The 24,025-nt window shown below is 56.4% G+C and overlaps 1 protein-coding gene across 7 annotated transcripts in view; it reads left to right on the top strand.

The window, feature by feature from the left end:
* Cdh23 (cadherin-related 23) overlaps positions 1–24,024 on the top strand; it is a gene marked incomplete at its 5' end in the record, with an annotated part of 360,927 nt that extends 336,903 nt beyond the window's left edge. For 2 of the 7 annotated variants that reach the window (XM_005390029.2, XM_005390028.2), the window contains 27 exon segments: positions 714–821; positions 2,077–2,179; positions 2,921–3,046; positions 3,719–3,922; positions 4,677–5,135; positions 8,402–8,518; positions 9,581–9,805; positions 10,310–10,479; positions 10,684–10,821; positions 11,742–11,861; positions 13,486–13,663; positions 13,810–14,021; positions 15,874–16,065; positions 16,194–16,307; positions 16,919–17,048; positions 17,140–17,391; positions 17,470–17,631; positions 19,309–19,565; positions 19,925–20,022; positions 20,313–20,433; positions 20,515–20,594; positions 20,726–20,766; positions 20,865–20,925; positions 21,308–21,437; positions 21,583–21,705; positions 22,035–22,139; positions 23,017–24,024. In XM_005390029.2, the coding sequence (XP_005390086.1) occupies positions 714–821; positions 2,077–2,179; positions 2,921–3,046; positions 3,719–3,922; positions 4,677–5,135; positions 8,402–8,518; positions 9,581–9,805; positions 10,310–10,479; positions 10,684–10,821; positions 11,742–11,861; positions 13,486–13,663; positions 13,810–14,021; positions 15,874–16,065; positions 16,194–16,307; positions 16,919–17,048; positions 17,140–17,391; positions 17,470–17,631; positions 19,309–19,565; positions 19,925–20,022; positions 20,313–20,433; positions 20,515–20,594; positions 20,726–20,766; positions 20,865–20,925; positions 21,308–21,437; positions 21,583–21,705; positions 22,035–22,139; positions 23,017–23,343 (4,353 nt within the window). In that variant the 3' untranslated portion in view covers positions 23,344–24,024. 7 annotated transcript variants of the gene reach the window in all.
* Position 24,025: the final 1 nt, after the last annotated feature.

Below are 24,025 nucleotides of genomic sequence, written 5' to 3'. Positions count from 1 at the left end.
GAGCCCTGTTAAAAGGGGAAATTCCTTAGCCCAATTGTATCAAGCTGACTTTGAGTGAGAAAAAACAAAACAAAACAAAGCAGAAAAGTTCACACATGGGGCAGCCCCTAGAAAGAGCGCAGGCCTGGGAATTCCTGCCAACAACCTGACCCCACTGGCAGCAATTAAAGAGCAACCTAGGGGCTGCAGCTCAATCCATCAGCCAGTCATTGGGTTCCAACAGGATCAGTTCATTGGCCCCAGGCCCTGCTGCAGCCCACCAATGCACAGTTACTAGGATTAAACTCCACCATAGGCCTCTCCCAGTCAGTGGCCTCTTACAAATGTATTCAACAGAGGTGTAGTTGTCTCTGGCATCCATCTAGACCCATCCTGGATTATCATATGCAGAGACGGGGCCTGTACGTCTGGGACCACTTGAGTTGTACCAGAATACCCTGGAAGTCCTCACTGGGCCTCTTGGAGTGTCCATAGGCTGCTGACACCATGGCATCCCCAAAGAGCCCACTCTCTGGGGCAGTCCTGGGCATCAGCAGTTCCCCCTGCAAGAGCCTGCTGCCCATATTGGGCCAACCTGACCATCTCTTAGGTGCATGGGGGAGGGAACTCACACCTGCCCCCAGAGCTGCAGGTGGGACAGTTGGGCATCTGTGGGTTAGAGCTCAAAGTGGGGACCAGGAGGATGCTCAGCTCACCAGCCCTGCGCATTACAGACAGGGATTGTCACTGTGAACCGGCCCCTGGACCGCGAGCGGATCCCGGAGTACAAGCTGACCATTTCTGTGAAGGACAACCCAGAGAACCCGCGCATAGCCAGGAGGGTGAGGCTGGGGGTGCTGTGTGGATGGTGGGGGGCTGGGGGACCCACAGAGATCTCCCTTCCTGAGGCGGGAGAGGGCCAGGCTGAGATGCACAGGCTTTGGAGTGAGCAAGGGCTGGTTTCAAATCCCAGCTTGACCTACCACAGTTGTGTGGCTTTAACACACTAACGCCTCTTGGCCTCCATTTTCTTTTCTGCAAAATGAAGATCTCACCTACTCAAAGCCATGCAGAAGGCAAAGGAGGCAGTATGCATCAACACCTCAGCACCGCACCTGGCGCACAGGTGCTTCGTGAAGGCCGCTTGTTCCTTTTCTCCCCAAACCACTGATACCTAGACGTACACCCCAGTCATGTGCACGGGCCTGCTCCCACCCGTGCCCACATGCTGGGGGCCTGAGAGGGTTACCTTCCAAAGCCAAAGAACTAATTCTTTCAAGGCAGGAGTGCATTTTGCATAGCAAAATGTCCTTTTGGGGTTGGGATCAACTTTCTCCTTCCCGCCTCTGAGGCTGGGGGCAGAGCCCTGGCCTTGTTCATCCCAGCTCTGCTCCTCCCTATAAAGTTTGGTAAAGATGCTGCTCATTCTGGGCCTCAGGTTCCCCATCTGTCCAGCCTGAGGAGCTTGCAGAATGAAGCAATCAAAGCCACTCGCCTCTCACTCGGCGGCCTCAGCTTCCTTCCCTTCTCTGGTCTCCCACCCTCTTTTCTCTCTGCTTTTCCTCCCTTGCTCTCATTCCACGCCTTCTGTGGCTGCTCTGGGGGCCCAAGGCACCCTGGGAGGCAGCAGCACTGAGTGGTGGGACGGGAGACTTGAAGGGGCTCACCGGCCGTGCAGCCTTGAACGTCCCCTCCCTCTCTGTGCCTTGGGCGCCCACCTGTGAGCCCCACGGAGGTCCCATGGTCTGAGAGGCATGAAGTGCAGTGCCATGAGTGAACTGCACCCCAGCGTGAGGCCATGGGTCCTGGGATTCAGACCACTTTCCTGCTGGAAGTTTCCTGTTACCAGGAAGAGCTGATACTGTGACCTTCGCCACTCCTCCACTAAGCAGTTAAAGCCCCGTTTGCTGGAATGGAGGCCCAGACAGAGGGAATGACTTGCCCAGAGCCACCAGTAAGCTGCTAGCACAGCAGAGCTTGGGCCCAGGTCTCTGGACTCCCAGTGTGGTATTCTTGATGGCTGACCTTGCTGTCCCGCTGTCCTGCCTCCCTGTACTGGAGCAGGGCCTACAGCCTGGGCCTGTCCTGCTCCCACAGGATTTTGACTTGCTGGTGGTCTCTCTTGCGGACGAGAATGACAACCACCCCCTCTTCACAGAGGACCCCTACCAGGCGGAGGTGATGGAGAACTCTCCTGCAGGTAGGTGCTGGGCCCACCCAAGGGCTCGTGCCACAGCCGAGGACCACCAGGACCTCAAGTGCCAAAACTGTCCCACACACCCAATGGCGTAGCTGAACATAGAGTCCAGTGGGTGCAGAGGGTGCCGGAGCGGATGAGAGCAGCTCAGAGGGCTGGGGCTGCCAGGCCTCTCAGGGGCCACTAAAGAGCCCTCTGGTCTGGTTGGAAGAGACAGTTGTGGTCATTGTTTCCCAAAGTGGCCTGAGAACAGCCCTGCCCTTCCTGGGGTGGAGGCTGTGGGGGGCATGTCATCAGAGATGGGGGACAAGGGGCCCAGACAGATCCACTAGTATAGCCCTTGCCCCACATATGTAAGATCTGCCCTTTAATGACCCCACATATTCCCCGAAGCTTGGGTCAGAGTCAGAGATGAGCTGAGGTGCAGGGAGGGTATCAGGGAGCCCCAGCCTCTCCCGGGGAGTGGCCAGCCTCAAAAGCTGCTGGGAAGCACACGTGGCTGTGGCATCCCAGGGCCTTGCTCACCATTTTGTGTTTTCTCCCAGTAGGGCTTTGAGGCCTCTCCCCAGGCATCTGCGTTCAGTCTGCCAAGGCTGCCGCAGGCCCACCGGGGGCCTCCCCACCCCGTCCGCCTCACCTCCCTCCCCTCTCATCCATCGTCAGCCATGGCTCACCGGGTCGGGCTGGGGAGGGGGGAGGGAGGGAGTGGGTCGGCCTGCCGTGACCCTTCTCCCCCTGACCCAGGGACCCCCCTCACGGTGCTCAATGGGCCCATCCTGGCCCTGGATGCAGATGAGGACGTGTACGCTGTGGTCACCTACCAGCTGCTGGGCACCCACAGTGGCCTCTTTGACATCAACAACAGCACGGGTGAGGCCTCTGCACCACACCAGCTCCTCAAGATACACTGGGTACCACTACTAGATCCATGGCTTCCTCCTTGGTGCAGGAGATCCTGTTTCTGCGCCCACATCCCCACACTGCAGCTCCTGGGGAGGGGGGAGAGCCAGAAGGAAGCTAGGACAGGATGCAAAGGACTGACTGGTGCACCAGCTCTCAGCAGAGGCAGAGAGCCCCCAGCCCACAGCCTTCCTCTCCCAGGCCTGGGCCAGAGGCTCAGACCGCTGATCAAGCAGAAGCAGCCAGAGCAACCTCAGACCAGACCAGCAGCTCCCCAGAGACCATGTCACATCCTATGCTCCTGGACAGGAAGCTGTGTCAGTGGCTGGTGGCAGCAGGTGGCACAGCTGTCAATGTGCAGGGCACCCCTCACCCTGGGCACTATTCCCAGGCAGCACTCTGGAGGACTGCTAAAGACAGCCATGCAAGGACAGCTATGGGGACACACAGGTCCACCCAAACCAGGGTGGCCAAACACTTGGGAAAGAAAGTCATTGTGTCATATTCTCTGCCTCTTTTTCCTCTCTGAACCCATCATGTTCCTGTCCTCGCTTCTCTCTCTCCACCCTGCCGGCTGTCACCATCTCCCCCTGCACCTCTTTCCCTTTATGCCCCTCCCTGGCTGGTGGCATGGGGTGCCAGGTGTGGTGACCGTGAGGTCAGGTGTCAGCATTGACCGGGAGGCTTTCTCACCCCCAATCCTGGAGCTGCTGCTGCTGGCTGAGGACATTGGGCAGCTCAATGGCACAGCCCAACTGCTTGTCACCGTCCTGGACGACAATGACAATTGGCCCACCTTTAGCCCTGCCACCCTCACGGTCCACCTGCTGGAGAACTGCCCTCCAGGTAATAAGGGTTGGGTCCCTAGCACCCACCAGGCGGTGGGTGGTCAGAGCTCAGTGGGAGTCTAGATGGACACAGGTCTCACTTCTGGGGAGAGAGACTGGCAGGGAGTCAGGTGACCCAGCATCCACTGCCTTGTGAGCCATGGTTTATTGTGTGTGTGTAACAAGATGTTTAAGAATGTTCCAAAGCCAAGCATGGTGGTGCAGACCTGTAATCCCAGCACTTGGAAGGCTGAGGCGGGAGGATCACCATGAGTTCAAGGCCAGCCTAGGCTACATAGTGAGTTCAAGGCCAGCCTAAACTATATAACCAGACCCTGCCTTTAAAAAAAGTTGCAACCACATTGCTGGATGGAAAGTTTATTTCAAAATCAAAATCAGGTCAACATGATTTTCATCACAGTTACAATTTAATGGTGGGGTGTAAATTTGCTTCTGAAAAAAACCAAAAAGAATAAGAAAATGTTGAGACATAAGTATAATAGATTTTCCTCAAAATTATTTCTTACACCAGCCAGGGATATAGCTCAGTGGCATAAAGAGCCAACTACCCTTTAAACTCTAAAATATTGCCTCACGAAAAAATGTAAAATCAAATACCATTTCCTTTCCAATGGCAAACATGGGCATTTGTAAAAGATAAATTTTGGGTGGCAAAGCTGTGGTGAGAAGGATGTCTACTGGCAAAGGGATCTCGGTGTGGTCTTCCCGGAAGACTCCACCACGCTCAGCTGCTCCCCAATCCTCCCCTGCAGGATTCTCAGTCCTTCAAGTCATAGCCACGGATGAGGACAGTGGCCTCAATGGGGAGCTGATCTACCGAATAGAAGCGGGGGCTCAGGACCGCTTCCTCATCCATCCGGTCACTGGGGTCATCCGTGTTGGCAATGCCACCATTGACAGGGAGGAACAGGACTCCTACAGGCTGACAGTGGTGGCCACCGACCGGGGCACTGTCCCTCTGTCAGGCACAGCCGTTGTCACCATCCTGATTGATGACGTCAACGACTCCCGCCCTGAGTTCCTCAACCCTATCCAGACTCTGAGCGTGCTGGAGTCGGCAGAGCCGGGCACTGTCATTGTCAACGTCACTGCCGTCGACCTTGACCTCAATCCAAAGCTGGAGTACCACATCATTGGCATCGTGGCCAAGGATGACACTGACCGCCTGGTGCCTGGCCAGGAGGACGCCTTTGCTGTGAATATCAACACAGGTACAAGGGCCTGCTGTCCCCGCCACCTTCCCTGGACTCCTCCCCAGTGTCCTCCTTGCTTTCTTGTTCCTCCCTCCTTTCTTTCTCTGTAGCTCCCCTTCTCCTTTGACACCCCCTTCCCTCCTTTTCCCTCTCCCTGGCTCCTCCAGCTGTCCTTTCTCTCCCTCCACCCTTGACCAGCTCCTCTGGCCTCTGCGGCTCCTTCCCTCCACAGTGTCACAGCAGGGTTCACAGCAGCACTCTGTGTTAGCGAGGGTTCATGCTTATAATTTTAGAGAACAATGGCATCTTGTTTTATATGCATTTCCTTAACAACTAACTTCAACCAGATACTTTCTTTATGGGCATTCTGACCATTTAGATTGTAACTTATATTTGTGCCCCTAATGACTTCTTACACCATCACAGAACAAAGAGAACTGTGGCTTAGCTTTCAGAATCTATGCAGCTTATTGTCATTTTGTGAATTTTTTCCACTTTTCCAAAAGTTTAGTGTTTTTGCACCTCTGGGGAGTTGGAGAAGGGATCCGAGTCCTTACAGGTATACTTCTTGGAAGACCTAAAGAAGTAACAGAAAATAACAAGGCTGTGGCAAAATGCAAACAGTCACTGTTATTCAGGGTAATGTAGAGTAAAACAGCATTGGAATTGCAGCTTTCTCTATGTGGACTGGCAGACCTTAGCATTGCTGACAATGTTAATATTGGTGAAATTGGCAGGACATTAGAACCCTCCTGTTTCCTGTAGAGTTGAGACCACTTCCTCCATCAAGTAGCAAGCCAGTACAAAGAACACCCAGACCCCAGGACCCAGCAATTCTACTTCCTAGTATACGATAAATTCTTGGCAGTACCCAGGCCACTGGGCACGTTCACTGCAGTGTTGTTGTGGTGCTGGGAGCCGGAGGCCATGCAGCAGCCCATCCCAGGAGACCGGGGAGGAGAACGTGGAGGGTGCACTCCATGGGGACCAGACAGCAGCTAGAACCCCGAGGGCACTGATGGTGAACCTTGTAGAGCTTTCAGTGATACAAACAGCCCACTGTGGCACGCGTGCCATAGGTTCGCCACCACTGCCCTACGGTATACACACAGATAGCAGTGGGGGTAGATCTGAAAAATGCACACAGAAAAAGATCAAAAACAAGATGCAGCATCCTACCGCAATACCATTTGCATAAATATCAAAGAACACATGGTTTTCAGGATTTTTTTAAAAATATACTTCGGTACCTGGCAATGTTTGCCTGAAGGGAGACAGCAAGAGAAGGGCAAGAGAGTGAAAAGAAGTGGCTGCGTGAGGGATGCTGAGGACCACAGCACGTCATGAACCAAAGGGTGCCCTTAGCTCATCTCCAGGCAGGCCCAAATGGAGCAAGTAAAAAGGAAAGCCCCGCGCCGGCCCAAGGGAGCAGCCTGGGCCCCGGCGGCGCGGGCTGGTCAGCACCATGGAGAGCTGCCCCTCGACACCTCCCCAAGTCCGGGGCTCCTTTCTGTCCTCCGCCCTCCACTGACTCTCTTCTCTGTATTTTTCTTTCCAGTGTCTTCTCTGCCCTCTTCCTCATGCTCTCCCTCCTCCCTCGATCACCTGACTCCCCTCTCTTCTTGCCAGAGTCTCACCTCTGAGGTCTCCCCACTACCCGGGCTCCCCACAGCTCCCCCACACCCCCACGCCCCCACGCCCCCACGCCCCCCACCCCCTATGCCCTGCACTAACCGGTGTTAACCCTCTTCTCTCTTCCCCACGGCTGGCGGGCCCGCAGGTTTGAGCTCTGTTTCTGTCACTTCCCACCTCATCTCTTCTCTGCTTCACCCCATTGCCTTCCTCCATGCCCACCGCATCCCTCACCCTCCTGTCGGTCCTGTGGGGCCCGGGGCCCGGGCCCGGCCCAGCCTTTGCAGACTGAACGCAGCTGCCCTCTCCCCATCCTCGCTGCCCAGCCTGGGGGACAGGGAGCGAGAGTAGGAAGAGGAGGAGGAGGAGGAGGCTGCGGCCCAGGGTAAGTGACTGCCCCATGGCCGGGGGACCCACGGAGGACAGAACCCAGCAGGGGAATCTGCCAGGGAAGAGTCCTGAGACCCAGGGCCTGAGAGGGAGAGAAGGGGCCATCCTAGGACGAACGAGGCCGAGGCCCTCAACAGGCAGGAAGAACCCCCAAGATGGGCCAAAATGGTCTGTCCAGCCAGGCCAGCAGACCCTGGGAGACGCTGGGCAGAGCAGAAGCAATCTACTTGTTGGTGTGAAGCTGAGACATCCCGGTCCTACTGTCAGCCTGGTCACGTCACACCCTGCTTTTTTTTTTTTTTTTTTTTTTTGTACCGGGAATCGAACTCAGGACCTCAGGCTTGCCAGGCAGGCCACCCTGCTTATCTAAGACAAAGCATATACTATTAGGCCTCCACCATTAGATCAGAAGTGTCCAGGCTAGCCCACCAAAGTGTGGCCTTCAGGGAAACCCTCAGGGCTTTCCAGCTGTCAATACCTTCCTTTATACTTGATCTCTGTAGAACATAAGCAGTTTTTAAATTGAGGTGAAATACACATAAAATTTACCATCTTCACCATCTTTAAGTTGACAGTTCAGTAGCCCTAAAGATATCCACACTGTTGTAGAATACAAGATTTTCTTTGGTTCTTTTGTTTTTGTTTGTCGTTTTTTTTGTTTGTTTGTTTGTTTGTTTGTTTTTTTTTGCGGTACCACGGATCTAACTCACAACCTTGCACTTGCCAGGCAAGCGCTTATGCCACTGAGCTATATCCCCAGCCCTGTTTGTTTTTCTTGTTTTGTTTTGGCTGCAATCAAAATATCCCCAGTCCTTAGTGTCACTAAGTTGCCCAAGAAGGACTCCCTCGGTGCTCAGATTGCAGGCATGCACTCCTGCACCCGGCTTGGAATAAAAGCATTTTATAAACAAAATTACAAAGCATCATCTGTGTGCCAGGCACCATCCTAAACACTGCATGTATAAGCGGAACTCACTTAATTTTTCTAATCCTCAAAATAGCCCTACAGGGTAGGTACCATAATTTCCTCCTTCACACAGGAGGAAGGGGAGGGGCAAAGAGGTCACTGGCTAGTGAGCACTGTGTGGGAGCCGAGTGATGTGCTTGTGCTGGTGGCTGTGGCCCGTCCCAGCCACAAATCCCAGGGTCTGTGGGGGACTGTTGCCCTCTGTAGGGATTGGGAGACTAGGCTAAGAGCAACTTGGGAGGCCCAGATTTTAGGGGTTTCCCCTCAAGCTGAAGCTGACCTGCTTGGTCCACAGGGTCTGTAATGGTGAAGTCCCCCTTGAACCGGGAGTTGGTTGCCACCTATGAGGTCACGCTCTCAGTGATTGACAATGCCAGCGACCTACCAGAGCGCTCTGTCAGCGTGCCAAATGGTAAGGGTCTCCTGTGCCAGTTTCTCATTGGTCACTGGGATCCATGAGGTGGGTCTGAAGTACACCCAGGCCTGGCTCCAGCAGTGCACTGGGACTCAGAACTCAGCCACAGGGGCTGCAGGGAGTCGGGCCAAACTAGGGACATGGAAGGTGGCAGCCACAGAGGGCTAGGGTGGCAACGTCTCTCAAATTACGTCATTGGAGCCCCAAGGCTCTGAGTGGGAAAGAGGCTCAGGAGAGCCTGAAAGAGGTTGAGAACGAACTAGTTGACAGAGACTCAGGTCAGAATCCAGCTATCAGATCTGGTTACCAGGTTGTGACAGGAACCAGGATGTGACAGGAGCTTCATGACCTGAGAGGAAGCCATGGGTCAGAAGAGAACCAGGGAAGATGACTTGGGGCCACAGGTGCCGGCACCCTGGGCTGAGGGGCTGTGTCAAGGAGAGCCAGGCAGGTGTGCATCTGTCTGCAGCTTAGGGCATGCACTGGCAGGCATGCTGGGGGGCAGAGAGGGGACAGCAGGGAGAGGGTGGCCTCCGGGGCCCTCTGTCATGGGTGAGAACAGCTGCTGTGGTAAGGAGTTAGCCTGGCAGATATCAGTGCTTATCTTCACAATTCAGAAGCCCAGGGCTGAGGGTTTAGCTCAGCGGCACAGCGCTTGCCAGGCAGACATGAGGTCCTGAGTTCGATTCATGGTAACCCGCACACACGCAAAAAAAAGAAGCCCAAGTCTTCTGGAGAGAAGGCCAGACACTGTCCTCACTCACATGTCCACAGGCCCAGCTGGCTGTGTTGCAGGGACAAGGCAGATGGGCAATAGAAGGCCGACTCATGGGACAGGTCTCAAAGACCGTCTCAATCCTCTCCCACTAGCAGTTAGGAGCCAAGGCCTGGTGAGGGGACCCAGCCAGCTGCTAGAACCCAGGCCTCTTCCCCTTGTGGAAGGGCTAGTGACCAGACCAGTGGTGTGGGTCAGTCCTCACACAGTCCCAAGGAGGCCACAACACGCTGCCACCTACCCCGGCCCTGCCATGCTGACCCTCACCCCTGCCTGCCCCTCAGCCAAGCTGACAATCAACATCTTGGACGTCAACGACAACACACCCCAGTTCAAACCCTTCGGGATCACCTACTACACAGAGCGGATCCTGGAGGGCGCCACCCCGGGAACTACGCTCATTGCCGTGGCAGCTGTGGACCCCGACAAGGGCCTCAATGGGCTGATCACCTACAGTCTGCTGGACCTCATTCCCCCCGGCTATGTCCAGCTGGAAGACCCCTCAGCAGGTAGGTGGGAAATCTCCCAGAGGAGGATCAGGGACATGTGTCCCCCTGCTTAGCCTCTGGGCAGGACTGTGGCTTGCTTCCTGCCCCTGGCTTGGCCCCTCGGCAGCCTGGGTCGGGTCCAAGGTGGCCAGCATGCCATTCACTCCCAGATGCACAAAGTAGAGGAAAGGATGGAGTGCCCGTCCTGTTTGGGGTAGAAGCCCCCGAGGTGTCTGCTGGAACCCTGGCTACCATCCCAAGCTCCTACCATTAGTATCCCCCAAGAAAGGGGCTCAGAGGAGGTGGGGGTGGGTTGCTGTGAGACACTTTCTCTCCTCTGTCTGAGGAGAACACCTAGATGCCAGTTCTGCTCAGCCTCTGGCCTGCCCCAGGCCAGCGCTGCCTGCCCCACCTCCTTAAGAGTCCACACTCACCCTTCAGCACTCCAGACCTTTCTCCTAATGTTTTGGAGAGTTGCCGTGAATGGGGAGTGGCCAAATGGCAGCGGGTGCCTCTGTGTTTCAGGAAAGGTCATTGCCAACCAGACGGTGGACTATGAAGAGGTCCATTGGCTCAACTTTACCGTGAGAGCCTCAGACAATGGGTCCCCACCGCGGGCAGCGGAGATCCCTGTCTACCTGGAGATTGTGGACGTCAATGACAACAACCCCATCTTTGACCAGCACTTCTACCAGGTGGGCGGCCAGGCTGACTGGCTGGGAAGGACCTGGGCCTGTTCCTTGAGGTCTTTGCATGCTCCACTCCTGCCTGCCAGCCCCTAAGCCCCTTGAGTGCCCAACCGTGAGCAGCCTGGTGCCCTGGTTCACCACATCGGCGAACCCCTGGGGCAAGGTGTGGCCTTGTGTGCTGACCGTGGGCCACTCTCTCTCTCCCTCCAGGAGGCTGTCTTGGAGGATGTGTCTGTGGGCACAGTCATCCTGACGGTCACTGCCACAGATGCGGACTCGGGCAACTTCGCCCTCATCGAGTACAGCCTTGGGGACGGGGAGGGCAAGTTTGCCATCAACCCCACTACGGTAAGTGGTGATGGACAGGGCCTGGGTTGTGAAAACACCCCAAGGACTGATTGCATGATCATCTTGGTCCTGGGTTCCCCACCTGGACATGTGGCCTCAGAGGTGCTTAGCCAAGTCAGCAAAGCCTCTTCTTGGAACCCTGGACATCCTGGAGACTGTGGCCTTCCTGTCCTAGCAGATATGGGAGGAAGTGGCCCAAGTCTCTGGGAACTAGCCCTTGGTGAGACAAAAATTTCTGCAGTGTGTCATTTGATGACCAAGACATTTTTGAGACTGTCAAGAGAGACGTGCAAAGCTCTGCAGAACGTGGGCACAGTGAGTGCCTACTGTATGCACAGCCCTATACTCACTGCTGAGAGAGGGAAGACACCCCAAAGGGTGGGTCCCTGTGTTCCCAGGAGTCTCAGACCTTGGAGAGCAGAAGTTCAGAAGAAAAGATGGGCCATGGCTTCAAATGTCAACGCTGCCATTTGCAGCATGGGGGGACAGAGGCCTGGGGCCGTCCCTCGGCAGGGCCTTCCCCAGTTGCTGCACCTGGACCTGGGCTTCCCTTCCCACCGCCCTCCTGTCCGTCTCCCCTGGCACCCTGCCCTTCCAGTGGGGCTAACTCCTGCCTGGTGTGAGCGGTCGGACGGGGCTCCTGGCCCCGCGCTGAGGACAGTGACTACTTTGGATGCCTGCTCTTTGGCAGCTTGGTCAGGCAGTTGGCACAAGCCTGGTCTGGTTACCATCTCAGGTAGACTGCGTGGCCGGGGCAGGAGCCACTAGGATGGGGCTGCCGCTGGGGTCCATGGGGCTGCTCGAGGCAGGGGCTTTTGTTCAGCATTGTGTCTCCAGGCCCCAAAACAGTGCTTGATCATAACTGATGCTCAATAAATATCTTGGCTGGATGATGGACCTGAAGCTCCCCTCCTCACCAGGGTGACATCTACGTGCTGTCCTCTCTGGACCGAGAGAAGAAGGACCATTATATCCTGACTGCCTTGGCCAAAGACAACCCTGGGGATGTGGCCAGCAACCGCCGAGAAAACTCAGTACAGGTGAGGGTGCCGGCCTGGGCCGGCGACGCCAGGGCCTGAGGTTGTGGCGGCAGCAAGCGGCGCCTGTAGAGAGTGACTGTGGTGAACAGGGACAACGCCAAGTCCCCTCAGAGACATGGTGGCAGGAAGGAGAAAGCAAGAGGCTGTCTGGGGGCCGGGGGGCGGGTAGTGGCTGTGACTTTGGAAAGGGATTCTGGGAGAACTCTTCGTGCCACACTGCTGCGCAGCCAGCTAAACACACCTGGGCGTGACCCAGGTAAAGCCTGGTGCTCTGTGCGCCCCAGTGTCTCCAGAGTACCCTACCGGAAGGACCAGTCAGCACCTAACAGCATCATAAAGCTGTTGCCTTTATTTGTGACTCTTCAAGGATATTAATGAGAGTTCAGACTCCCCCCTTTCCAGTCTAGTTCTGATGTCCACACTGTGACTCTGAGGCCAGTGTCTCACCTTCTGAGCTCTCTGTCCCAAAATCCCACAGCCAGCGATGGTGGTATATGCCTATAATCCTGACATTCAGGAGACTGAGGCAGGAGGATCGCTGCAACTTTGAAGCCAGCCTGGGCTACATAGTGAGTTTGGGCCAACCTGAACTGCACAGCAAGACCTTGTCTCCAAAAAAAGCAAAGCAAAAAATCTCAAACCTGGATGCTTTGCTGTCGCTTTATTCTTCTCCCTAATTATGCAAAGGAAACTCTCCAGAAGGGATTGGGGGGCTTGCTGAGTGGACCCAGGCAAATCCTCTTGTGCATTTAAAGAGGCAGAGCTGCAAGCATCCCACATATGACTGTAGCCTACTCCTGCCACATACGCGTGCACCATGCAGAGAAAAGCAGCGTCTTTGGAGTAGACTAAGGATCCAGGGGCTGAACATGCTGCCTTTGCCTGTCAACCTCTCCGAGCCTCTGTTGTCCTGTCTGCAAAAAGAGCAGCAGAAGTGGCAATAGGGACTGGGGATCTGAAGTGGTTTGACCGCTTTGCACATGGACAGGGGGTCTTCAGAATCACTGTCCTGCAGGGATCTGAGGGCCCTGCAGTCAGGAAGGGTCGTAGCTGGGGAAGAGAAGCCTCTTGCTCTGCTGTGTCCCTGGGCCCTGCCCTGGGCTATGGGTCAGCATGGGAACCCAAGGCCCTGGCCAGCACAAATCCCAGGCGAGAGGAGCCCGAGGGAGGGGCAGAATCCCAACAGCCCAGGATGAAGGCCCAGAGGGTAGAACCACACCTCCAGAGCCACCGTGTGGCTCGGCAAAGGACAAAGGAGAAGGGGCAGGTGAGGGTCCCACTGCTGCAGGACCCGGCTCAGACCACGTCACCCACAAGGCAGGTGGTTGAGTATTTCCTAGGCCCAGGCACTGCACTAAGCAGCCAGCAGACATCACTTCATGTGAGCTCCCGAGGAAGCTGAGAGAGAAGATCCTGTTGTTCCCATTGTAGCTTGGGAAACTGAGGTTGTGGGGGCTACGTACATTGTCTGATGTCAGACACATGAGAAGACAGGGCCTCCCTCCAGGGTGGTACCTGTCCCTCGTCTACTCCACCTTATTCCTGGGGTGATTGGTCCCCTGAGGCAGCCTCCATCATGCTCCTGATTTTTGGCCTTGACCTTTGGCCTTAACCTACCCTCTAGGTGGTGATCCAAGTGCTAGATGTCAACGACTGCCGGCCCCAGTTCTCCAAGCCCCAGTTCAGCACGAGCGTGTATGAGAATGAGCCTGCGGGCACCTCCGTCATCACCATGCTGGCCACTGACCAGGACGAGGGCTCCAATGGGGAGCTGTCCTACTCACTCGAGGGCCCCGGCATGGGTATGTAGCCTGCCTGGACGCCCAGGGTGATGTGGGGCAGGAAGGAGCAGGGTGCCATGCCCACAGCCCCAGACCAGGAGGATGGGGAGGGATGGGAAGTTGGTCTCAGCCAGAGACACACCCTGTTCTCCTGCCCCCTCCACCAGAGGCCTTCCACGTGGACACAGACTCAGGCCTGGTGACCACACAGCGCCCACTGCAGTCCTACGAGAGGTTCAACCTGACCGTGGTAGCCACAGATGGTGGGGAGCCCCCACTCTGGGGCACCACCATGCTCTTGGTGGAGGTCATCGACGTCAACGACAACCGTCCTGTCTTCGTGCGCCCCCCCAATGGCACCATCCTGCACATCAGAGAGGTACTCCTGGCATGAGGGCTCCTGCGCCCCAACATCCCCCTCCCTCCTCCTGCTTCTGTGTCCTGCAGTCAAAGCCCAGCACAGTGGAGGGGCCTTGTCAGCGTAGGGAAACAGGCCATATGTGCTGACTTGTGCAGCACCACATAGAGCAGTATTAAACAATGGTTCGCAGTGTGGCCGTGTTAGCAAAAGACCTTGGGTTCATGCGTAAGTCGATTGCTTACCAGCTAAACAAACTTGAGCAAGTAACTTCTCCGAATCTGTTTTCCATCTGCAAATGGGACTAATAATAGTAAATGCCCTGTCCCTAGACGTCTACCCCCTGCCCCGTACCCACTTCCCCCATGCTTGTCTCAAAATAAACATCTGGCCAGTGCTCCTGCTGACACCCGCGTGCAGGCAGCCTGGGCTGAGGTCAGCATCAGTAACCAGGGGATGAAGTGGCTGGGGTTCTGGAATCTCTCCAATTCTGCGTTCGTCTCTTGGTCTGCATTGGCAAAGAAAGCCATGGGAAGTCATCCTTCATCTGCTCTGCCCCTTTCTCTTGCAACTCCGGCCCCAAATGCCACTTGGTAGTGTAGTCAGGATATCTAAACTGCTCTTCCTCCGCCCCAAATTCAGTAAGTCTCTGCATCTCAGGGTGCTAAGACTACGTTGCCGCTTTGTCTCCTCTTTGAGGCCCCATAGAAGCAAATCCTCGCAGGACTGAGCTCCAGGAACCTTGCCCTGCTGTCCCTCCCATCTGTGGTGACGGAGTGGTCCTCTTTGCTCTGCCCCTGAGAGGCTCAGAATACTCAGCCCACCTTGAGCGACCTCGCAGAGACCGAGGCACGCTCTTTACCCTCAGCTTCCACCTTCTTGCCAGCAGCTGGTTTTCACTATCCTAATTTTTTAACTTGTTCAGTCTCATTCTAATTTCTATATTCTTGTCAGTTGCTTCAGATCTTTTTTTGCAGAAGGAAACAGTGTGTAAACTAAAAATAATCTAGTTCTTTTCCACACCAAAGGCCCCATTTACTAAGTTTTCACCTTCAAGGGTTCTGTATTTGGGAAGATTTATGTCCCCTGAACAACCAGTGTTTGTAAAGTAATGATCTATTTGTCATCCCACTTTTTATTAATTAGATGGAACTGCCATTTGGAGCTTCTGATTGTCATGATAGATGACATGAGCATTAAAGCCATGCCGGGCTGGTAATTTTCAACTGAAAGCAAAGCAATGTACTTTTTTTTCTTTTGCCCTGGGCAGCCTTATCATGAGTTGCTGTGTGATCCATTAGGTGTTTGGTGCTTAGACCTAACTCGAGGGAATTCAGGACCTGGAGGCTCAGGTTAAGTTCCAGGTCCAAGTTCCACTGTGAGTCGGTAACAATCTCTAGCCGCAAAATCAGGCTGGGTGTCCTCCATTTTCTGGTTCCCTGATGAACAGGTGGCACTGTTTGGAGACACCCAGATTTCTGTGATTAGGGTGGCAGAGAGAGCAAGACATACACAGGACAAAGGACCGCTATGGCCTCGTTTTGGGATTCCTTCGGCTGACTCCCCTGTGCTTCAGCATGCAGGGGGATGGCATGAGCTCCTGAGCAGGTGGCCACCAGGGACCGCTTGAAGCACGTGGATTCAACGTGGACTGACTGTCAGCGGCCAGTGGAGTTGGCTTGGGGACGGGGAAGCACGTAGCAGAGGCTCGGAATCCCTGAGACCCCTGCCCTGCAGGACAGTGCTCCCTGAGGACGCTGGCCAGTAGCAAGGACTTCGGCAAGGATAGGAGAAGTGGCAATAGCTCCCTCAAGGCTGGGAGCTGGGTTTCCCTCAGATGTCTGAGCACCTCTGCTCCTATCCTGTCCTGCAGGAAATCCCTCTGCGCTCCAATGTGTACGAGGTCTATGCCACAGACAAGGACGAGGGCCTCAATGGGGCTGTGCGCTACAGCTTCCTGAAGACAGCCGGCAACCGCGACTGGGAGTTCTTCACCATCGACCCCATCAGCGGCCTCATCCAGACGGCGCAGCGCCTGGACCGCGAGAAGCAAACGGTGTACAGTGTAAGGAGCGGGCTGGGCGGGCCTTCCTCTAGGAGCACCTGGGGGACCTGTCCCAGGGAGTTGGGGACGGCACTCCTGGGCTCCAAACCCCCTCCCCACCCTTTCCCTCTGCTCTCCTCCACCCCCAGCTCATCTTGGTGGCCAGCGACCTGGGCCAGCCGGTACCATATGAGACCATGCAGCCGCTGCAGGTGGCCCTGGAAGACATCGATGACAATGAACCTCTCTTCGTGAGGCCTCCTGTGAGCCAGCCCTGTCACTGGTCACACCCACACAGGGACACCGTGCCTGTCCACACACACCTTGCACACCCTCCCCTGTGCACAGGGCCCTAAAACACATTGGTTACACATGGGAAACATCTGTCTGCACACGCTTCTCACGAGGACCACTAGTCACTGAGCAGTTGTGCTTTATCTGTTTTGTTGAGGCATGATCAAGTGGTCAGGAGAGCAGACACAAATGCTTGGCTCGTGGAGTTGGTACTTGTATTGGGGTTTGTGTGTGTGTGTGTGTGTGTGTGTGTGTGTCCACATATTTGCACATACATACACTAGGTATGAAAATCAGCTGGGATTTATTGAGCTTTGTCCTCTTGGACTGTCACATGCCTGGATGTCCCCTAGAGACAGCGTGTGTGCACATGAGACTGTGTAGGTGCCCCTGCTGTTTATGCACTCATTCGGGGGCTGAGGATGCTGCTGAGAGCATGCCAAGCCCAGCCCCGTCCTCACAGACTTCACCACTGGGCAGTAAACTCCCACAGCCCCCACAAAGCCACAGCCCCCAGCATTCTGGCGGGAGTGGAAAGCTCCCCATGGCCTACGATGACGGCGTCCTCCTCCCCTTGCAGAAAGGCAGCCCCCAGTACCAGCTGCTGATGGTGCCTGAGCACTCGCCCCAAGGCACCCTCGTGGGCAACGTGACGGGTGCTGTGGATGCTGATGAGGGCTCCAATGCCATCGTATACTACTTTATTGCAGGTGGGGCCTGAGCAGCACGTGCCCTGCCTGCCCTGAGGCCAGAGGTGCCCACTGAGCCAGGCCCTCACCTCGAGTCATGTGCTCCCTACAGCTGGCAACGAGGAGAAGAACTTCCACCTGCAGCCTGATGGGCGCCTGCTGGTGCTGCGGGACCTGGACCGGGAGCGGGAAGCCGTCTTCTCCTTTATTGTCAAGGCCTCCAGCAACCGCAGCTGGACACCGCCACGCGGAGCCGCCCTGGTCCTCGACCTGGTCACTGACCTCACCCTGCAGGAGGTGCGCGTGGTGCTCGAGGACATCAACGACCAGCCGCCACGCTTCACCAAGGCAGAGTACACTGCAGGTGCAGGGGCCAGAGCCGGGGCACAGGGCGTGGGGGGCTCCTCCCCGCCACTCACGCCGCCCCTGTCTGTTCCTGCAGGGGTGGCCACAGATGCCAAGGTGGGCTCAGAGCTCATCCAGGTGCTGGCTCTGGACGAGGACATCGGTAACAACAGCCTCGTCTTTTACGGCATCCTGGCCATCCACTACTTCCGGGCCCTCGCCAATGACTCGGAGGACGTGGGCCAGGTCTTCACCATGGGTAGGAGCCTGGCCACAAGCAGGGAGCTCTAGCCAAGGCTTTGCAACCACTGTGTAGACTGTAGCCTGGAGGACATGCGTCTGTGTGAGCGCCACAGCAAGTGGTGGCTTCCAGCCAGCCGTCAGCCTGTCTGTCCACCTCTGCCAATCCATTCTCAAATCCACTGGTTCCTGTCTATATCTACCCACTTGCTCTTTCCTGTATGTTTCTCATCTCTCCTTCATCCATCTATCCATCATCCATCCTCCCATCTCCCTGTTCTCCCTTCCATCATATCCCCCGCTGTCTTTCCACCTGCGCCTCTGCCCTCAGCTGTGTCAGGTGGGAACACACACTTACAGACACGCGTGTTGCCATGCACTGGCCGTGGGCCTGGCTGAGACGGGGGCAGGTTCCAGGAGGTGCCTCCATCTGTTACCTTCCCCTCTTGTTCTAAGACTCCTTGTCTGTGTGCCAGTGTTTTGTTTTGTTTTGTTTGTCTTTTTGAGACAGGGTCTCACTTATGCAGTTCAGGCTGGCCTTGAACTCACTTATGTAGTCTAGACTGGCCTCAAACTCGCAACCATCCTCCTGCCTCAGCCTCCCAAGTGCTAGGATTACAGGCGTATGCCACCACACCCGTCTTAGTGTGACAGTCTTAACTGCCAGGAAGATTCCCAGGCCTGGCACTCGGGGCTCACCAGGTCTTCCTCCTGACTCCTCCCCACAACCCCTGCAGCCTGCTGTGTCTAGCCAAGCAGAACCAGCCACTGTTCTCTCAGCCAGCTCTGTCCCATCCACCTTGGGCCTTTGACCCCGCTGCCTTGGTGTCCTGGAATGCTGCCCTGACCCTGTCCGGGCCTTCAGATATGCCTCCCCTTTCCTTCAAAGTCTAGTTCCTATGCCAGCTCCTCCCATTATTCAACCAGACCCTGTCACTTTGACCTCTGAGCTCTCACTGCTCAAGAGATTAAGTAGCTTGGTAATGGTTATACCGCCAGAAAGGAGCAGATCTGAACCCAGGTCTACTGTTTTTAAGAGAAGTCTGTGTGCTTGGGCATGGTGGTACATGGCTATAGTTCCAGAACTCAGGAGGCCAAGGCAGGGGGATCATCAGGAGTTTGAGGACCACCTGGGCTACATAGTGAGTTCAAGGCTGGCCTGAACTACAGAATGAGACCCAGGAAGGAAGAGAAAGAGATAGAGACCATGCTGTGCCATGCTGTGTCACCTCTGGCCTTCCCCCTACTGTGTGGAATTCTGAAGTACATGTGCATGAGAGACACAGAGAGGGCTCAGAGCGGCCCTGGCCCCTTATCATGGGTCACAAACAGTCACAAACTTGTCATCTTTGGGCCAGAACAACCCACCGTTGTATTTTAATATGCAATGTTTTAATTAAAACTGAGGCGATAACTGAAACTGAGGGAATTTCACTAAGAATGGAAATTCGTGGTTTCTCCAGCGAGCGCAGGTCCGGCGGCACAGCTGCACACTGACAGTACTCGGGTTGAGGCCCTTTTGGATGAGCATTGTTCTCACTCACCTGTCACCTTTCCTGCTGCTGAGCCCTTCGGGCATTTGTGCCACCTCCCCTGGTGTCCCCACACCCCAAGGGCCCTTGCCCCTTCTGGCGGGCAGTACAGGGAGGACTGGGTGGTCCCTGAGCTGTGCCCCACTCTCGGGCTCCTCCTGCAGGCAGTGTGGATGGCATCCTGCGCACCTTTGACCTCTTCATGGCCTACAGCCCTGGCTACTTCGTGGTGGACATTGTGGCCCGAGACCTGGCAGGCCACAACGACACGGCCATTATCGGCATCTACATCCTGCGGGACGACCAGCGCGTGAAGATCGTCATTAATGAGATCCCCGACCGCGTGCGGGGCTTCGAGGAGGAATTTATCCACCTGCTATCCAACATCACTGGTGCCATCGTCAACACAGATGATGTGCAGGTGGCCCAGGGGACCAACCTGGGAACTAAGGGCAGTGGAAGGAGGAAGGCCAAGCTACAGGGAGAGGGGTACGGTGGCAAGATCAGGGGCACAAACAGGGGTATGTGTCTCCTCAGCTTCGACAGCATGGCTCTGAGGACCTTCTCCCAGGTCTCTGGGCCTCGGCTCCCTCATCTGTAAAATGGAGCTGATAATAGTATCTGTGTGTGGATGAACCAACTGGCACCACATTTGGCCCCCAGTGAGCACAGAGTAGAGCTAGATCTACTGCAGGGCAGGGCATTGGGGGCTCAGGAAGAAGCATTTCCCACCCTACCCCTGGCCTGGTGGCCACACCCCAAATGTCCCTTCTCTCCTAGTTCCATGTGGACAAGAAGGGGCGGGTGAACTTCGCACAGACAGAGCTGCTGATCCATGTGGTGAACCGTGACACCAACCGCATCCTGGATGTGGACCGGTGGGTGGGGCTGTCCTTGGCATTGGGTAGGGGACCCACCAAGGAGGCCCAGACACCATCTGCATCACTCTGAGCCTTACTCTCCCCATGTGTAAAATGGGTATGCCCGCCCATGAGGACTGAATGGAGCTACCACACTGTCCGAGCTGGGCTCCTGCATGGCTTCAGGGAGAGGGTAAAGTCTGGGGGTCGAGGCAGGCAGACAGCAGGTACCAGTCATTGTCAGGCTTGACCCCCAGGGGCTCTCAGGCAATGGCTGAGCTGCAAGCTGAGCCCTGCTGCTCATCCAGGGTGATCCAGATGATTGATGAGAACAAGGAACAGCTGCGGAATCTTTTCCGGAATTACAACGTCCTGGACGTGCAGCCTGCCATCTCCATCCGGCTGCCTGACGACATGTCCGCCCTGCAGGTACCCACGGCACTGCCCTCCCTGGGGCCTGGGCTCCGCCCCCAAGCCCACCTGCTGATGCCCGGCCTGCTCACCCTGCAGATGGCGATCATTGTGCTGGCCATCCTCCTCTTCCTGGCGGCCATGCTGTTCATCCTCATGAACTGGTACTACAGGACCGTGTGAGTGTCCCCGCCCCGTCCCGACAGGGACTGAGCCTGAGCTCCTGGACCGAATGGTGGAGGCAGGCAGGGCCACCAGCCTGAGATGCAAGCCCAGCTGCCTCACAGCGCCTGTCTCTGCTTCTCCCCAGACACAAGAGGAAGCTCAAAGCCATTGTGGCGGGTTCAGCAGGTGAGTGTGGGCTGCAGTGGTGGGTGGGGCGAGGGCAAGGTGCCCCTGCTGGCTGCACCCCTCCTTTCCCCTCCACACCCCAGCCCTTCTCCCTGCAGGGAACCGCGGCTTCATCGACATCATGGACATGCCCAACACCAACAAGTACTCCTTCGACGGGTGAGTGGGCTCCTGGCCTTGTCGCTTGAGTTCCCAGCAGCCGCCAGGCCCTGGGGAAACCTGGGATGTGGTGCCCCCTGGTGGCCCGGCCAACCCTCTCTCCCACTTGGGAAACTGCTCGCAGAGCTGGACTCCCGGACCCGTTGGGTCACCAGTTCTAAGGGGGCGCAGACTTTGGCCACTGGGTGGAAGCTGAGGCAAGGTCAAACCTCCATGCCAAAGCTATCCAGACTGCCACATGGCCTGGCTCTAGCAGGGTCTTGGAGTGGAGGTTGCAACCACAGATGCCATCGGCAAGGAGCTATCCAGTTCTGAGGGCATCGGTCCACTCCGGCTCTCCCTCTTTGCCAACTCTGTTCTATGCCCTGCCCCCCAACTGCAGAGCCAACCCTGTGTGGCTGGATCCCTTCTGCCGGAACTTGGAGCTGGCGGCCCAGGCCGAGCACGAGGACGACCTGCCTGAGAACCTGAGTGAGATCGCAGACCTGTGGAACAGCCCCACCCGCACCCATGTGAGCCGGGCCAGGGCAGGGCCGGGGCCAGTGTCGGGGAGGGTTGAGGGAGGGGCAGTTCCTTGCCACCTCTGGCCAAGGAGCTGGGTCCTATCCAGCGTGTGTGTGCAGTTGTGCTCTGCCCCAGCCAATGTCTCCTCCCTAGGGAACCTTTGGGCGTGAACCAGCAGCGGTCAAGCCTGATGATGACCGGTACCTGCGGGCAGCCATCCAGGAGTACGATAACATTGCCAAGCTAGGCCAGATCATTCGCGAGGGGCCCATCAAGGTGAGCCCTCCTGGGGGGGCTGCTGTGCCCAGCCCCTGGCTGAACGTGGACCCCACTCCCAAGAGTGCAGGGACTTGGCTAGGCCTATCAGGATGAGGCCAGCACAGCACGGCACAGCCTAGAGCCCTGGGCACTGAAGCTAAAGATGGCACCAGCCCACAGCAGCCTGGAGGCTGGGGCTCCTCGCCCACATGGGCTCCGGCGGGCTGCTGTCACCAGGCTCCAGATCCTCTGCCCTAGGACCCCAAGCCTGTGCACCCACCTCCCACGGGAGTGAGCAAGGGGTGGAGCTGCTGGCCTTGGTGGGGTTAACCCTCTCCCTCCCCCAGGGCTCGCTGCTGAAGGTGGTCCTGGAGGATTACCTGCGGCTCAAAAAGCTCTTTGCACAGCGGATGGTGCAAAAAGCCTCCTCCTGCCACTCTTCCATCTCCGAGGTAGCCACGGGCGGGCGGGAGCTGTGTGCCGTGCCCCACTCCTGGGGATGCTCTCTCACTCTCCTGCCACCCTTCTCGGTGTTCTGAGCCCTCCAGCCAAGGCCAAGGACTACTGAGTATGGGTCCAGGAAGGGGTTTCCCATGGACAGGGTAGCTCAGAGGCCATGCTTCTCAGATTTCAGGAGCCCCAAATACCTTTGAGGGCTGAGGTCACTCTAAGAAACTGGCTGTCAGGGTCATTGAGGCCTGTGTGTGCCTACAGCAACGACATTTGGGAAGTGCTGAGATCCCAGCACTCAAGAGCTTAAGGCACAAGGATTGCCCCAAGTTTGAGGGCAGCCTCAACTACTAGAGAAATTATCTCAAAAAAAAAAAAAAAAAATTCCAGTTGGGTATGCACTGTATTTTTGTCCTGCCTGACAGAGGTTCAAAAGTGCTGAGTTCTAACCACATCCTGTGTGTCCCCTTCCACTTCTCCTGAGGACATGTTTTACCCAGATATGACTACAGTCAGTCATGCTCATGGCCAGCTTGGTTACAAACCCAGATACAGTTGTGCCATAGGACTGTTAGAGCGAAGTGAGTACACGAAAGTAAGATTTTCACAGAGGAAGCCCGTACTTCCGAGGACACACGGCAGCCCCTTAGGAGTCCCCGCCGGAGCCAGTCTGAAGGTGGTCCTGGGAGGGTTACCTGCGGCAGGGTCAGAGGCCAGCAGGCCTGCTGGGGCATTCTTTGTGTGAAGTAGGGAGGAAACAGGTGCACAGCCAGTAGGACTCTGGGGCCACCCGCCTGCTCGCCTCTCGGGCATGGCCTTGGGCATGGCCCTGAGCCTGTGGGGGCTCTTGAGCCACTGGGAGGTCCTGGCCTCTTGCAGCTGATCCAGACAGAACTGGACGAGGAGCCAGGGGACCACAGCCCAGGCCAGGGCAGCCTGCGCTTCCGCCACAAGCCACCCATGGAGCTCAAGGGGCCAGACGGGATCCACGTGGTGCACGGCAGCACAGGCACACTGCTGGCCACCGACCTCAACAGCCTGCCCGAGGACGACCAGAAGGGCCTGGGCCACTCACTGGAGACGCTGACCACTGCAGAGGCCGCCGCATTTGAGCGCAACGCCCGCACAGAGTCCGCCAAATCCACGCCCCTGCACAAGCTCCGAGACGTGATCATGGAGAGCCCCCTGGAGATCACGGAGCTGTGACTGCCAGGGCCAGGCCCTCTCAGGCCAGCTCTGCACGGACAGCCTTGGGTCAGCCCTGATGGCCCACACGGCTGCTCAGACAGATTCAACTCTGCCAGATGCTCATCAGCATCCGCTCTCTACCTTCATAAGATTTGTTATTTTTTTATGAAAATCGAACACAAATGCTAAGTGTTTAAAAGACATGGTAAGGAGGCTCACTGGGGGCCCAAGAGTCTGAGGACCGGCTCTGCTGAGCTGAAGAGGCCAAGGAGGCCCTTCCCTCCCCACTCCACCCAAGCCCAGCCGGCCACCCCAGAGCAGGAGCCCAGCAGCACCCACACTGGCCCGCCACAGCCACCACAATTCACATCCCACCACGCTCCCGCCACCTCCCCACTGGACGTCCAGGTGCAGGCCGAGTGGCCCCTGCCCTTCATCCACACGGCCAAGGCCAATGGCAACAGGCGAGCACTCTCCATTTCACTGGCTTCCCCGATGTGCCCAGCTTATAAAGAGAAATGATTGGCATCCCCTTGGGTTTTGAATGTAGAGTGCTGGTGTGTATTTCTTTTTTAAATTATTCCCTCAATACTTCCCCCTTGGTTTTGTTGAACTAGTACTCACTGAAAGTTTCTGGAATGGTCTGTTTAAAAAGAAAACTAACTCATGAGGACCCAGCAATACACTGGCTCTGGTAAAC

The sequence above is a fragment of the Chinchilla lanigera genome, unplaced genomic scaffold (assembly GCF_000276665.1).
Source record: "Chinchilla lanigera isolate Chin_1 unplaced genomic scaffold, ChiLan1.0 scaffold00036, whole genome shotgun sequence".
NCBI classification, from domain to species: Eukaryota; Metazoa; Chordata; class Mammalia; order Rodentia; family Chinchillidae; genus Chinchilla; species Chinchilla lanigera.
This window is presented reverse-complemented; position numbering and strand designations above follow the sequence as displayed.